Below are 16,911 nucleotides of genomic sequence, written 5' to 3'. Positions count from 1 at the left end.
CCAATCGAAAGAGGAAGGTTCAATTTATATAAATAATACACTAATAAATAATTTTATCGTTTCGTTACACGTCCATACGTTTTATAATCTCTGAACTGCTTGTTTACATTCTCCCGCGTACCACGCTAGTTGCGCGCGCGCAGCGATGAGTCAACTGGTTCATTCGGCTATTGTTATTTTGTCAGCTGCATGGTGTTCTGTCTGGTTTATTTTTTGTTTGAGTTCGTTGTAATGATGGTTTTGTATATGACACAATAATAGTAATTTTCTTGTGCTTGTTTACATAATGGATCGTAATTTCCGCTATCGTTAAAGTGACATTCGAAAACTAGTTGAACATGAAATAAGCAACGATGAGGATTCCGATTTAGACATTCAATCAGAACATAATTAAAAAAATATATAATAAAAAAATACAAAAAAAAAATAAAAATTTAATATGAACTAATAGTTACAAGATTGTACAATTCCAAGTGAGCTTTGAAGTACTTAACTTTTGTTGGTAAGTAACACTGTCGAATGTCAGTGTATGATTTTTGTATAGTTTACCACATGTAAAAATAAATACCTTACAAACTACGTGTTGTTTTCTTTTTACTCAGAATTAAATGCTCTTTCTTTTTTATATTTTGGATTTTACATATCATTAACAACAACAATTTTACATATCAAAAACTTTGAACTAACTTTTCTTTTTTGTAAAAAAAAATGTTTTTCATGAAGAGGTAGAGTAGGGATATTTTTTTGTTTTAATTATATTATGTAAAAAATGTTCCTTGAACAATGCTGAATAAAAAAAACAGTAGCAGTCGTGGGACTGCCGATAGAAGTGAAAACGGAACTATTAAGTTGAGAGTAATTAAAACTATATGCAAAAATTATATGAAATTTTTTATGTTTTATTTATTAGTTACATATGATGGGGTTAAACAAATCATGAACAAAATATAAATACAAAGTGGTTGAAAAAATAATTAGTATACAATTATCTTAACAATATCTTAATAAAAAAGTACTGTAAGTATTAAAGAATATTATTTTAATGAAAAAAAGTTCAATGCAATCATTATACTTGTTTTAATTGCTCAATATTAATAGTTAGTTAAACATAGAATACAAGTGAGTAAACACCGAGTGAACAACAGTGAGTTGAACACCGTTGTAAATAATACAGTTATTGCTACGGATAAAGTATATAATTGCAATAACAATTAAACCCACAATATTTTTTAAAACTAATAAATTAGTTAAATTAACTTGGTTCTTTCGTAAAGGTATTTTTATTGCACAATAAACTAATTTATTGAGTTAATACGTTATCAGTGAGCCAATGCGCCAACTACAGTTCCGGCAGAAACGTTCACTCATCACTTCATACGCTACTACAGGCTAAACTAAACTTCCAATAAAAAAATGATAAATTACAAAAAAAATATTCATCTATTTTCACACAACTTTCTCGCTGACAAATTTTGTCTGACCAAAAAATAAAAAAAATCCTCGCTTACTACTTTTTTCTTGTCATTGTAAACGCTATGTAAAATGTAAACAATAATCAAAATTATTTCGAAATTTTTTTAATATTTAAAAATGTAACCAATAGATTGCCAATATTAAGAGCTTTAATTTGACGCATCTTACAGAATTGTACGACATTGGCTTCACTTTTAAATCGCGAGAGGAAGCCGTAAAGGTCACTGATTTTCGCAGTCTGTTTTCATACTCCGCCGGGACAGTTTTAACACCGCGAGACTGACTTTTTCATGCAGGTTAGTAGTCCGCGGCCAAGTCTACGGTTAAAAAACACAGCGAGACTGACTTTTTCATGCAGGTTAGTATCATTAGCATGTCGGTGACGCGAACCGAGGATTTTACCCTCTACCAAAACGCTCAACGCGCCTAAAGAAGTTTTCACTTCAAAAAAAATAATATGACAGGTGCTTTATAGTAAACATGTAATAATAAAATAAATATAAGGCAATGTATGAAGTACTAAAAACACTCTGCCACTGAGAGAAATATGACCACCAGTTCCAGGGTTAATGATCTTTCTTGGATCAATATAATTAATCACACCCTAAATTAACTTTAGATTAATTTTGAAGGGAATAGTGCCTCCTAGTTTCTCAACATCCAGTCAGATTATGTTACTGTTTGAATACTATATATTTGTTTTACATTTTAAACCATTTCAAATAGTATTCATTCAGTATACAATTAAAGCTGTTAAAATATTTCCTGTCTTTTTCATTCTACAATTGTGAATTACCAACTTTACATTAATTATACGTTTATATATGTTTCAACTTAGTAAAAATTTCTTATAATTATTTTTATTGACTAATATTTTTATTTTGCTTAATATTTCAATAAAATTAAATTTATAATCCAACCAGTATGTGTAATTATTTAAATTATGTCAATAGTCAGAAAAATATTATTCAATCCATACATAAAAACTAATATTAAATTATTAATTAATCAATATTCACTGGGAGCCATTTTTGTTTATACTTTTGGACATTAGATTAATATGCTAAAAATACTAGCTGGTGGATATTTGGGTGCTTATTATTTACATAAAAACTGGTACCAGGCATTTCGAAGGCGTTTTGTGAAATAAAAAACTCTCCAAGACGCAATCTATAATATCGGATATAACTGTAGTTGGCATATTGGTCAAAGTCTACCATTCTAATATATCCGTCTACGGCATGAGAAGTGTTAAGTAGTAATAATAATATGTGAATATGATTTCATTTTTGACTTTCAGTCTTTGTTATTCAAAAATTTAAGTATGCTTTAGGAAATATATTTATTTTGTTCTAATACATCAGATAAACATTTTCAGTTAAATGTAAAAAATAAATTCAAATGTTTTCTTAAAATAATATAGAATATGTGTATAGAAATGTGCAGGACAAATCATTCAATAAGTAGGGCATATGGTTTTCTAAGAACAAAAAGTAGTATGTAATGTCACCAATTTGATTTTTAATTTAAACATAATCTTATTTTAATTAACAAGAAAGGAATGTGGAGCCTGAACTTGGGCGATATTACATAATATCTCAACTTGAATATTTTGAGATGACCTGTGTGGTAAAAAAAATGGATAAAAATTTTTCTGTTCATATTATTTTAAGCTGAAAAATAATTTGTAACGGAAAACAATTAGGATTTTTACAGTCAATTTTAAAACGATCTGAAACAAATAATTTTACCAAAATTCAGATCAATTGACATTCATTCTTTGTATAAACAAAATTATTTTTATAAATTGTAAATTGTCTCTAGGTCACCCTCTGGTAATGTCACTTATTGGGGCACATCTTGAAGATCAACAAGAGGAAGCTAGAAATAATCAAAAGCCTTGGAAGTCTTGCTTGGATGTATTAATTAACAAGGACTATGGGTATGGTAAAAAATAATTGTTAGATGGTTTGTAAATATATTTATTAGTTCTCTAGTAGCATACACATGTTGGAATTATAAACTTGTAATTTTTTTGAATATGAATTTCTATGAAGTAGTCTGTGACATTTCAACACAACTCTTTAGATTAAGTTGTACTAATGACAGAGATAGGAGATGCTCACAAATACATCACTGGGATAACACAAACTAACTGGAGGAACAACCAGACTAATCTCACTTGGTTTTAAATTTACATACAGTTTAATCGTGACAAATTATATCTTAACTTTTTTTAACCAAACTCTTTGTTTTATGTAAAACTGTTGACACAATTACTGTTCTCAAAGAATATGTAAATAAAGAAATTTGTCTATTGTCTATTGACATGAAGTTTTAGTTTTTTCATATAATTTGTTGTTTCTTCTTGGTTATGCATGATGAATATGCAATATGCGTTATATCATTGGGAGTAAAACTGATTGTTGTCTCTTTTATACATGGAAAACCTAAGTTTTAATGGCTGTCAACAAATTTTAACTACAAGGTGCTTCATTCAGTTCCATTTGAAAGGTATCTTTCTGTTATAGAATAAGACAATTATGCAGATCGATATTGATTGCTTTTTATAATTTTAGAGCAGCTACATCCTGGTTAAGAAAAAATGAAATTAATAAATTAACCTGAGGATTGTAATTTGCAATAATGATGAACTGAATCGCAAAATCAGGTAACCTGTGAATGTTCAGTCCAAAACCTGATCAAGATTAAGATATATGGAGTTGTAGTAAACTTAATCATTTGTGAATCAGATATTTCGAAGCACCTAACAATAATACACTGCTACTTTAGACATTTAATATTAACACATATATTTGTCAAACAGTTCAAATGGTTTCATAACACTATTGGTCATAAACAATACTATAGTTTCAATTAAACAATACTATAGTTTCAATTAGTTATATGTCTAAGCCCAATTCAACAAAGATTCAGATTCGAGAATCGATTAAAGGGACTCGACAATACAATCAGTGAAAATCCACCACATCATTAATTATCAGCACACAAATTAACAAGCACTAAAATGTTTTTGCTATACTTTGTGTTTTAAAACCTTAGACAAAGAATAGCCTTCACGATATGTACTGTCTTCAGTGATAACACACGGATTACCCTTCTTTGTAACTTCTATGGTAAACTTCATTGTCTTTTAATCACTATATAAACAATAAATGTATGGTTATATTAGATAAATAAGTACATTAACTAATTAATCAATTAAAATAAGATTAAAATATTGTTATAATTTACACAAAGTAGTTAATAAATTTAAAACAACAATGAATAAATTCATTACAAGAATAAATATTACATTTGTGTAGCACAAAGACTTTATATCGTTGGTCATGGTTTATAGAGTAGCAAAAAGTTAATTGTCTTATGATGGTAATCGATCCCATATCGTTCCAAGTGTCGGGCACCACTTCGACCACTAGTCCACGAATGCCTTGCTAGATGTAGGCACCACTACATTAAGTTCATGCTCCGCAGATAAACAAACCAAGGCACTTGTGCTTACTGTTCTATTGCTCTTAGTAGCGGTTATGAGAGGTCATACGAATAAACTCATGTACATTTACCAATATATTAATAGTTCACAACTATTTCAAAATTCAATACACAATGTTACACTCAAACGAAATAGTATTTACTACATAAAAACTTATTAAAAATAGATTAATATAGGAGACGATAAAAAATAGCTTGCTTCAAGTCTACGCATGTTTACTGTGTCCTTTACCGATTAAAGTAAAAGGTAGGGGAAATTACTTAAGTTCTTAAAATATAGCTATTTCTCTGAACCTCTGTTAATCCCTTTAAAAATAGAGTGGTATTCTTGGATCACTTTGTATGTTATCAGACAGTCTCAAAATGTTTAAGAATGGCAGAAATTTGATTGGTAATGATTTTGTTTCAATCATTCTTAGGTAAAATAAATGCTATTAGGATTGGAAAATTGAAGAATTGTGAATAAATGTTTTAAAGATTTACCCATTACTACTTTCAATTTGTAACAAATATCTTCTAACATTAATAAGTATTAAAAAACAAGGATTATTCATTCAAAATTATCAGTTGAAAATTTACAAACACAATAAATAATGAGACATATGACACTAGCGAAAACAGCACAACACAACAGTGACTTCAGATGGAGATTCCAGGTTAGCTTTGTACCAAATACAACGCACATATACTTAGTTTCACTAGATCTTCAAGCTTAAATAGATCTTCAATTTAGTGAAAAATTTAAGTTCTCATAAAAACTAATGTAGCTATGCATACTTTTTCAAACACCAACCATTTTGTATCCTGTTTTTTATTTTTCTTGTCTGATAATTAAATGGGCATTAATTTTATTAAGCTCAGTAATAGCTACACACAAGAGAATCATGCAGGCAAGCCTTTCAAGAACTGAAGATTCTCACTGTGGTTAACCTATACATCCTAGAAGCTGTGACCTACGTACACCTGAAATCACCCGATGAGGTGATGACTGGAGCACAGCAACATGACTACAACACTCAGCATGCTGCAAACTACCATCTTCCAGCTCACCGCCTAGCGTCCATGGAGAAGAAGCCAACGTATGTCGGAGCAAAGCTGTGGAACGCCCTCCCACTAGAACTGAAGAAGAGACCGACTGCAGTTTGGACACAAACTAAAACTCTGGCTTCAAGACCATCCATTTTACACAATAAATGAATTTTTAAACAGAACTTTCTAACCTGCTGTAACAAAATAAAATCTGACGATTGTACTGTTCTCTAAGAATATGTTCAATAAAGAATAATAATAATAATAATAATAATGCTTTTCCTGATATAGTTAAATGATGTGCATGGAAGTTTGCACAATATGTTTACAATTAAAATTGTACAAGTCTGATATTTTATCTCAAACGGGGTAAAGTCTAATAATATTCTTATATTTTTATTACTAAATTACATTGACTATTAATTTTTCAATATTAGGAATATTATTATACTGTATATTATATTTTTTGTGCTCCAAATACAAATGTTCTCTATGCTACTGATAAGTGATCAACAGCAATAATATTGTTGATTTGTAAAAATATAAAACTGTTATTATTTCAATCACTTATATATTTTTTTATTTCAGAAACTTGAAGAGACAAAGCTATGGAGGTGTTAAAGTTATGCCAAATACAATTGATTTATGTATAAATAACTTAGCTCCAGAAAAACAAAATAAATATCAAGATTTTGCTCTTTTTGTTGAAGATGTCAACATAAAAACTGAAGTAAGTTGTTGAAATGATGGTCATAAAGTATAGTATAAAAGGGTATAATGTACTAAATATGTAATAATATGCAAGCTGGAAGTGTGGAGAGGACGATGACTTTGCAGACATTACAGTTGTCAACTATTGCACTTACAATAAATAAAACTTTATGTGCAAGCTCTTAATAATATAACGATTGGGGCTTCCTGATTGTTGTTGAAAACTGCCATTTCTGTACATTCAAGAGCCGTAGAGCATTCAACTGTTGGGTTAAGACTGCATCTAAAAATGCAAGCTTTTATCAAGAAATATTGGTATAAGGCATTTCAATTGAAAGATGAAGAATTTACTTGATATTTCTTGTATAGGCACTTAGATTAACATAAATTCTACGAGGTTTGTCCAAAAAGTATCTGACCTTGACGTCTGGCATGAACTGACATTACTCGGTGGCAACGGCAATCTGGTCCCCTTCAAAGTACTCCCCTCCACAAGCCACTACTTTATTCCAACGCTCCTCCCACTTCCGGAAACACTCCTTAAATTCATTTTGCGGAATGGCTAACAGGTCCTTCGTCGCATTTTGTTTTATTTGTTCAACATCGTCAAATCTTTTTCCTTTCTAAGGAGTTTTTAATTTCGGAAATAGCCAGAAGTCACAAAGAGCTATGTCAGGACTGTAGGGAGGCTGTCGTAGTTGGTTGATGTTGTGTTTGACCAAAAAACGCTGAATAAGTCGACAGTTCTTTTAGTCTTCTGTCAGCAGCCGAGGAACAAATTTTGCCAAAAAACGGTTCATTTTTAAATCTTCATGTAAAATTTTACAAACTGACGATTTTGGTATTCCTAAATCTTCTTGGAATGACCAAGTTTTTGGCAAAATTTAATGCAAATGCGCTGCTCAACACATTCAGTCATATTTAAATGCGACGCACACACACGGCTGTACTGTACGGAACAGAGCGCTGTGACTCACTGAGTGACCGGATCGTATTCAATGTCTAATATGGGAAGGAGTAGGCTCGCTCCTCCCCTCTAATAACCGGTTCGAGCGGGTCAGTTACGCCGCGGCCGCTTATTGGTCGGTGGTCGGATACTTTTTGGACAGACCTCGTACATGTAAAAAAATGATAAGTTAGTAAAAAAAATGCCAAATATTGTGTTTTTTTTTAAACAAGTACTTGGTTAGACAAAAGCAAGGCATCAATGGTTAATTTCTTACAACAAGTACAAAAGTTATGAATTTTATTAAAAAATCTGTTCAAAACGGCAAAATTGGCCTGGCATTATTTGCACGTCCTTTTAAAAACAGACTGGCTTTTTTCGTCCGTACTTGTAGAAAAACTGACACACTAAAAGGCTAAGAACTTGAAACTAAGGAATATTTTGTCAGCTCCTAGAACCAGGAGTTGATTAATCCCAAGCATTGTATTATACGTGACTTGATCCATAAATCTGTGAATGAAGATCGACGATGTGTGTGTCAATTTCACAGAGTTGTTTACAGAGTCCGTGGACTAGTCTAGTAGAGTTTATTTTGGTTAGCTCTACCCCTATGTCGTGTTAAGCCTTCCATACACATAACGATGTGTCAGACAATTAAAGTTGACTGACTCAACGTCTCAGTTTAGACGTGAACAATTGCTTCTTACTCACACTCTGATTCCTTGTCAGATTACATGTATAAAAATAAAAAAAGTGATGTTATGTTTTGATATAGAGAAGAAATCCAAACCTAAACTCAACTAATATTGTTGCAAGCCTGCAGACGGCCTACACTTGTCAATTTTCGTTTTCAGAGTGGCATGGCTTGGTGGATATCTTATCAGTTCATCGATCAAATATTCGTCTGAACGATATTCTCGCACACATGATGATCGGTCGGACAATTTGAACTGTTCAAACCAAATAATTATGTTTATGAGAAGCCTTATGACATGTTGTTTCATAATCAATGACTACAATGTAACGAACACGTTATGACAAACCACAGCCTTTTTTGTCAATAGTTATTTTATTGTTGTCTTGTCATGATGATCTGATTAAATTCTTGTATTATCTTAGGGCAAACAAAGTATTTCAGAGCCAGTAATGTATTACATAAATTATGCTCGTATTCTTGCAGAAACTATGGAGGGTATTGTTCGGTACTGGTGTTTACTTGTTCTACAGATTGGAAGTAAACCACAATTTGGTAAATTCCCTAACAGATGACTTTCTGATAAATTCTTCAAATATTGGTTGGCAGTGTGATATATTCTAAGCCATGATACTCTCGTGGGAATATAACTAGGACTGCAACCAACGATGAAAATCAGGAAAAGCCTGGATTATTCACATTTTATTAGAAACAAGTGCAAGAAGCTTTTGTATAACATATTTTTGAATATATGTGTTATATAAATGTTACACAGTTTAGCCCCATTTCACCTTCTGCTTAGTGCAGTGGTTTAGATCTGACACTAGCACAGATTTGACTCCTGGAATCTAGAGTCTGAGGAATCCAGCAAGACTAAAACAGTAGAGTACCCTGGTTTTGGTCTTGCTGGGTATATGCACAAAGCGGAGGGTAAAATGGAGCTAAACTCAACATTCGCATTGAATCAACTCTTCCCACCATAGCTGTGTATGAGTTGTATTGTAATACTACATAGCCAGCTTAATTAAAGCTTTGCTCAGTGTGAAGACATTTTTTTCTGTTTAGGTTCTTGAAATCTTATGGGGGCTGTCAAGTTTTGAAGTAACCAAATTGATGGATGAGTTTCTCACTAAATCACTTGTTGTACGAAAATACAACACTGGCAAAAAGTACTACGTCTATGCTGTTCATGATCTTTTACTTTATCACCTCAAGAAGCCATTAGAGAAAGAAGACAAACTTAAGGTAAAGTAAATTAAAAAGTACCGTACTTGAAGTTTGATGTAGAGTTGCTGAGAAAACACGTAGAGGATTCCTAATTCACATAAAGGATTTTTACAACATATTCCATCGGTATTTAAAAAGAATTTTCCGCAAGAAAGAATTATAGACTGTTATAAATTTATAGTTAGCAGTTAAATTGATACAAAATTTTAGTAAATTTTACTTTGAACTTATTTACACTTAAATTTACATAAACATTGTAACTAGCTTTTACTTATTTCTAGTTAAATTTTCAAAATAAGCTTAACTAACTATAATTAATTTTCTTAATATATTTGTATCAAATGTAGTATAGGCTATTTTTATTTCCTTTATATTGTTTATAAATTATAGTATGTGTCATTGCTTTTATCATTACATTTGTACATGGTCTATTTGTCTTATGTGTAATTTCTCTCCTTCGTTTGCAGGACCTGCATTTGAAATTAATTTCTCGTTATGAAGAATCATGCAATGGCAATCTGGCATGTTTGCCAAAAAGTGATAACTACATCTGGTATTATATAGGTTATCACATTGCCAACTCAAGAAATTACAGTCTGTTCTTAAAATGGTATTTTAATTTGGACTTTGTTGAAGCAAAATTGAAAGTAACTGGACTAGCAGATCTGTTAACAGATTACAAACGATATAGCCATTTGTTTACCATCGGAAAGGTGAGTATACTGTACTACTAATTTTGTTTTCTGTTGGAGTAGTTCGCAAGATAATTGTTTATTGCAAAGTAGTAGGTGGTTTGTTGAATCATTGGCTTCTATTTTTAAAGGATCTCAAAATGATCAGTAGTGTGAAAACCAGGTTTTAATCTCCTTTTTTAAACTTATATTCTCTGAAGTATAATGAAAAAGAAAGCCCAACTATTATTTCAGTAGAAAAAGAAAATAATATAAATGAGGTTTTATTATAAAATATTTATAAATTGGTGACTTTTAAGGTTAACATGTGCTGAAAGACAAATGAAATAACACATCAGATATTGTTCAAGACATTGCAAAATTGATACATACCTTTTCAGCTGCAGGTGCATTGGTTATAAGGCAGATTTATCTATCCGTTGTTGGTTTTTCTTAAAATCAATACAGGCATTTCTTCTAAGAAAGACCGTGATTGTCAGCTGCACTAGTTTTAGTGGTTAGAAAGGGTGTGTATCAAAAGGGTTAAAAATATGAGATGATAATGTTTTTCACAGATCATATTTTACTTAGTTTCTTATTAGCTAAATTTAAACCCATCATACCAAATTGGTTCTTCGCTCCTAGGCAAGTAAACAAATATTTGGATGTGTTGTGACTATCTGTAATAACAGTTAATTTAATTTTGTGTAATTAAGTGTTTCTTATATTTAATAATTATTGTGTGTATGTTTACTTAGTACACCACTAAACAATAATTAAATGTCTAATAATTTGTAAAAAAAACAAAAAAATGTTTTTAATGAGCCTGAAACCTATGTAATTACTAATATGATAACATTAGTAATTGTCCATTGATTACAAAGGACCACTTCTTCGATAAACCTACAGTCACCAACTATAACAAGGCTTTTCAACTTATGACAAAATACTTTTTGGCCAACAATTTGAAAAAACTCATTTGCTCCCCAATAGGATGTGTGAGGGACAGGATTCAGCTAGAACACTTTGCAAAGAACCTTCTTGAGTTCCGAAAGCAAACTGGAGCTCAAATAATCATTTCATCCTACTTTCAAAAATCTTACAGGGTATTAAGGAACGGTTTAAGTCATGATGAGTTCAACATCAAGCTAAAAGAGTTAGTATCTAGTAAAAAGGACCCATCTCTGGAATCAGAGGAACATAGAAAATCGGCTAGTGATCTTTGCGGCCAAACACAAGCCAAAACAATGCCAGGGGAGGACAGCTGTGCTGAAGCCACAAAAAATCAGAAAAGTCCAGCTGTGGATGCAAACAAACGGACTCAAGCACATCCTTCATCCTCCAGCCAAAATCTTTTTTTAGAGGAACACCATTAAGCCATGTAAACAATGAAGTTAACTTTCAAGACCATGTCAAAACTGTTAGCTTAGAAATTAGTTCTAGTAATGGTGGACCCATATGTATGGAGGATCCATATGTAGAAATCTGTGAAAGCATTGTGCACAATGCTTCATTTAATGATAATTTCAATAGTAGGGATGTTACTAGGGTAATGAATAATGTTGAGAACACTCCTATTGGTATAACAATATTTCACCAAAACATAAATTCTTTAATTCCCAAAATTGATTCATTAGAAATTACAATTGACGAAATAAAACCAGACATATTAGTTATAACAGAACACAAAATGAAAATAGATGAAATTAACAGACTTAATGTCCTTAACTATAACATTTATGCTCACTATTCTAGAGATACTATGACGGGAGGAGGTGTAATTATTTTAGCAAAAAACATTATGAAGGTAAAAAAAATTATGTTTCCGGCTATTAAATCTCTTTTAAAGGATCAAATCTTTGAATTGTGCCTGGTTGAAATTCAGTTTGGAAAAATAAAAATATTGTTGGGGGGAATTTATAGGTCTCCAATCAGTGAAAACATAGATATATTTATGGGAAAGTTGAACTACCTCTTAAGCATCCTAATTAATAAGTATAAATACATAATAATATCTGGAGACATTAATATCAATACCTTAGAAAAAAATAATTCTCAGAAAAAATTGGAGCAAATTCTAAAACAGTATGATATGAAATACTTGGTTGACTTTCCCACCAGGATCACCAGAAATACACAATCAGCTATTGACAATGTATTAACAAATTTTAAACAATCACAGATACAAGTCGAGTGCTTGAATACGATGTTGTCAGATCACGATGGTCAGCTCATTAGGGTATACGATCATACCTTTAGTATAAAAAAGCCACCAAACTATGAATTCAAATACTCCAGGATTTTCTCTGATGAGAATATGAAAAATTTTAAACATGCATTAAGCTTAGAGAAATGGTTACAACTATATACAGCTAATGATAACTTGAAATATGACATATTTATTTGTATATTTTTACAATATTTTAATACTTTTTTTCCAATAGTAAAAGTTCGTAAACACTTAGATAAAAAACCCTGGTTTACTGAAGATTTAAAAATAGAAAAAAGGAATTTAATCCATGAAAGTAATCTGGCCAGAACAAATAAATCACAAAGAAATATTGAGCTCATCAAACATAAGTACAACCTTTTTAAAAAGAAAATTATACAAGAAAAACAAAGTTACTATGATACAAAAATTAAAAAATCCAAAAATTGTCAAAGGGATACCTGGAAAATTATTAATTCCGAAATTGGTCAGCCTAAATTAAACATAAATAACATACAACTAAGGCACAACAATATTACAATAACAAATCCTAAAAAAGTTTGTGAAGTTTTTAATGAGTATTATATTAACATAATTAGGGACAAAGTAAATTTAAACATTAATTTAACCACTTCAAGCTTTAATATACAAGAATATACAAATCAGTTCAAATGTAGATTACTTGATAGAAAAGATATGGTAAAAATTATTAGCAGTTTAAATAACAGTTATAGCACTGGATATGATGACATACCAGTACCTGTAATTAAAAGTGTAATGGAATTTCTAATTGATCCCTTGCTTCATATAATTAATTCTTCCTTATTATCTGGAATTTTTCCAGAAAAACTTAAAATAACAAAAATTAAACCTCTTTTCAAAAAAGGCGATCAGATGGATGCTGCAAATTATCGGCCACTTGCTTTGCTATCAGTTATGTCAAAAATATTTGAGCGAGCAATGGCTGATCAGTTGATCAGTTATCTAGAAGAAAATGATTTAATTGATAACATACAACATGGCTTCAGAAAAAGGAAATCTGTTGTCACAGCTGCCACTGAGTTTCTAGAAGGCGTGATTGATTCTATTGATAGAGGAGATAAAGTGATAGGAGTGTTCATGGACTTACATAAGGCTTTTGATAGTGTTTGTCACACCACATTACTGTCTAAATTAGCATTACTAGGTATTAAAGAAAATGAATACAATTGGTTTAAATCATACTTACAAAATAGGCAACAATTTGTGGAAATAGCTCATCAAAACACTAAAAATAATTTTAGTATCAACTACAAATCAAATTTAAAACAAACCATTTTTGGGGTTCCTCAAGGTTCCATATTGGGACCTCTGCTATTTCTCTGCTACCTAAAAGGTCTTCCTGAATTGGAAAAATTATGTTTATATGCTGATGATGCCACTCTGCGAATAAGCGCACCATCTAAGTATGACATTGAAATGGATGCGTTTCTTAGTCTATCCAATTTAAGTCAATTTTTCCAAGAAAATAATTTAATTCTAAATCCAACCAAAACAAACTATATTGAATTTAATACTAACCGGTGTAGAAACAAAATTAATCCTAGTATACAAATGGATCAAATTTCTATAGCAAAAGTCGAGGAGGTAAAATTTCTGGGATTAACATTGGATAGCTCATTGTCATGGAATAAACACATAGACAATGTACTTTCAAAAATGGGTTCTGGTCTTTATGCTCTTCGAAGAATATCAAAATTATGTACAAACAATACTTTGAAGTCAGTATACTTTTCTCATATTCATTCACATATTGTTTTTGGTATTGCCCTATATGGATCAACTTCAATTAGAAATTTAAATTCAATCCTAACTGTACAAAAAAAGGCAATTCTTATTATGCTCGGCTTACAATGGAATGAATCCGTAAAAAACCACTTTGCTCAATTAGAAATCATGACTGTCTATAGTGCATACATATATGACACTATACTGTCAGTGAAAAATCGAATAAATGATATTGAAAAATGTGGTAAAAACCACTCATATAATACAAGAAATAGAAATAATATGGCAGTCATCCGACATAATTTGGAATTTTTTTGTAAAAAACCAAAATACATGGGAGCTAAATTCTTCAACTTGTTGCCAAACTACATAAAATTACTGGAAAATAATAATTTATTCAATGTTAAACTAAAAAAATATTTAACTGACCTTCCCCTGTATTCGTTTTCTGAATTTTTTGAAATCCATGGTGGAAAACATGGATAAAAATAGTTTTATTACATTTTTTTTTCTTTAACTTTAATTTTTAAATTTTCATTTGTAATTTTAATGATTTTAGTATGAAACTATTATATTATATAATGAATTGTGACCTGTTACTATTGTTAACAATGATGTTAATGTTAATAATGTTATTATTATAGTATTATATTGGATTGACACCATTCTTATGTACACCATGAAATGAAATGAAAATGAAATGAAATGAAATGAAATGAAAAATGTCTTTATTAGAGGCGAAGTTAGGACTATAAAGTCCTCTCTACCACTTAACCTCGTAAAAAATTAAACTAACATACATATACATGTATAACTAAAAATAAATCTATTTATTTACCTTATACATTAAAAGAATCTTAGCTTTAAAATAATAAAAAACAACATCTATAATTAATGTAACTTTATAAATATTTACAAAACTATAATAAGACATACACGCATGCATTCATTCAACTTGCATTCAGTTGCCTTAAGTAACACATTCCAAAGCCGCCAACCGCTATACCCCCTGAGCCCCCAGCATCAAGGCCCTGACCTCCGCCCCAAAGCGAGCGCGCTTATCAATGGCTCTGATGTTTATAGGTAAGGCATTCCACAATCGGCAGGCAGAAACTGTAAACGACTTACTAAAGGTAGTTGTTCGATGAATTGGTATAGATAATAAGGATGTACCCCTCCTTGTACTTCGTTCACTTATTTCAGACATAAATTGAAAGTTGTTTGAAAGATAACTGGGACAATTTGTATTTAAAAGAGCGTGCAACAGAATGAGTGAGTGATAGTCTCGAAGATCTTGTAATTTTAATATAGATAATTGTTTGAAGAAGGGCGTTACGTGATCATCACGTCTGAGATTAAAAATGAACCTAATGCAAAAGTTCTGAGCACGCTGGAGTTTATTTGAAAGCTCCACAGTCATGTCATTAATGACTATGTCACAGTAGTTGAAGTGAGGCAGTACAAGAGTCTTTATCAGCATTATTTTAACCTGGTGTGGTAGATATGAAGCCAGCCGCTTGAGGCTGTGAACACCGGCAAAGACCCTATTACATATCAAAGAAGCCTGTTCAGTCCATCTTAAGTGTTTGTCAATAATAAGTCCTAGATTCTTTACTTTCTCAGAGTATTCTAGATCTTGGTCATTTAGTTTTAATTTGGGAGCCGTAGTAAAGTCAATTTTACGAACAAGCTTTGAATGACCTATCATAATACACTGAGTTTTGTCTACGTTTAATTTTAGTCCATGTTTCCAAGTCCAGTGAGTAACAGCGTCAATATCGGAATTCATGAGAGTCACACAAGTTTGTATGTCCCTTATAGAAAAGTGGCGGTATATTTGTAAGTCATCTGCATATAAGTGAAAATTGGAATGAGTAATTTGAGTAGTAATGTCATTGATGTACAGTGAAAATAAAAGTGGCCCCAGGACTGAACCCTGCGGAACTCCACGAGTGACTGGTCTCCATCTCGACTGCTTCTCACCCGACCTGACACACTGGCGTCGTCCCGAAAGATAAGACTCAACCCACTTGACACTACCATCAGAGAAACCATCCTTCCTAAGTTTGATGAGGAGAAGGGGATAATAGACACAGTCAAAAGCCTTTGAAAAGTCGAAAAGGGTTAAAATGGTTACCTGACTCTTATCAATTCCAAGGCGTATATCATCAACTATTTTTAGAAGTGCAGTAGTAGTGCTGTGGTTGGAGCGAAAACCAGATTGAAAATTTGATAAAATGTTATTACTTTCAAGGTATATTGAAAATTGCTGATGAACAATCCGCTCCAAACACTTTGATAAAGCAGGGAGTATACTTATTGGCCTGAATTGTGAAGGATTTTGTGGAGAGGAACATTTCTGAAGTGGGCGAACTAAAGCAGACTTCCATGTCAATGGGAACATTGAAGTAGCCAGAGATTTATTGAAAATAGCAGTGATAGTTGGAAGAGTAACTGGAAGAGTATCTTTTATTAACCTTATAGGAATGCCATCGGCCCCGACTGCGTTACTGGACATCCTTATAATAGACTTTAACACATCTGTCTCTGTTACCGGAGTGAAAGAGAACTGAAACTCAGGTTTATCAAAAGTAGCACCTTCGAGCTCGGAGACATACTCCTGAGCCCCAGACTGATCAACAGGAATCTCAACAAAGAAGTTGTTGATATC

General features: G+C 31.6%; 1 protein-coding gene across 1 annotated transcript in view; it reads left to right on the top strand.

Moving 5' to 3' along the window:
* LOC124361255 (apoptotic protease-activating factor 1-like) overlaps nt 1–16,911 on the top strand; it is a 74,660-nt gene that overhangs the window by 11,793 nt on the left and 45,956 nt on the right. Inside the window, exons 7-10 of the mRNA XM_046815301.1 lie at nt 3,298–3,415; nt 6,604–6,745; nt 9,432–9,611; nt 10,061–10,306. Coding sequence (XP_046671257.1) covers nt 3,298–3,415; nt 6,604–6,745; nt 9,432–9,611; nt 10,061–10,306 — 686 coding nt within the window. The remainder of the gene's footprint in view (nt 1–3,297; nt 3,416–6,603; nt 6,746–9,431; nt 9,612–10,060; nt 10,307–16,911) is intronic.

Source organism: Homalodisca vitripennis, chromosome 4 (assembly GCF_021130785.1).
Source record: "Homalodisca vitripennis isolate AUS2020 chromosome 4, UT_GWSS_2.1, whole genome shotgun sequence".
In the NCBI taxonomy this organism is placed as follows: domain Eukaryota; kingdom Metazoa; phylum Arthropoda; class Insecta; order Hemiptera; family Cicadellidae; genus Homalodisca; species Homalodisca vitripennis.
The sequence above is the reverse complement of the archived record's forward strand: the minus strand, read 5'-3'. Positions and strand labels throughout refer to the sequence as shown.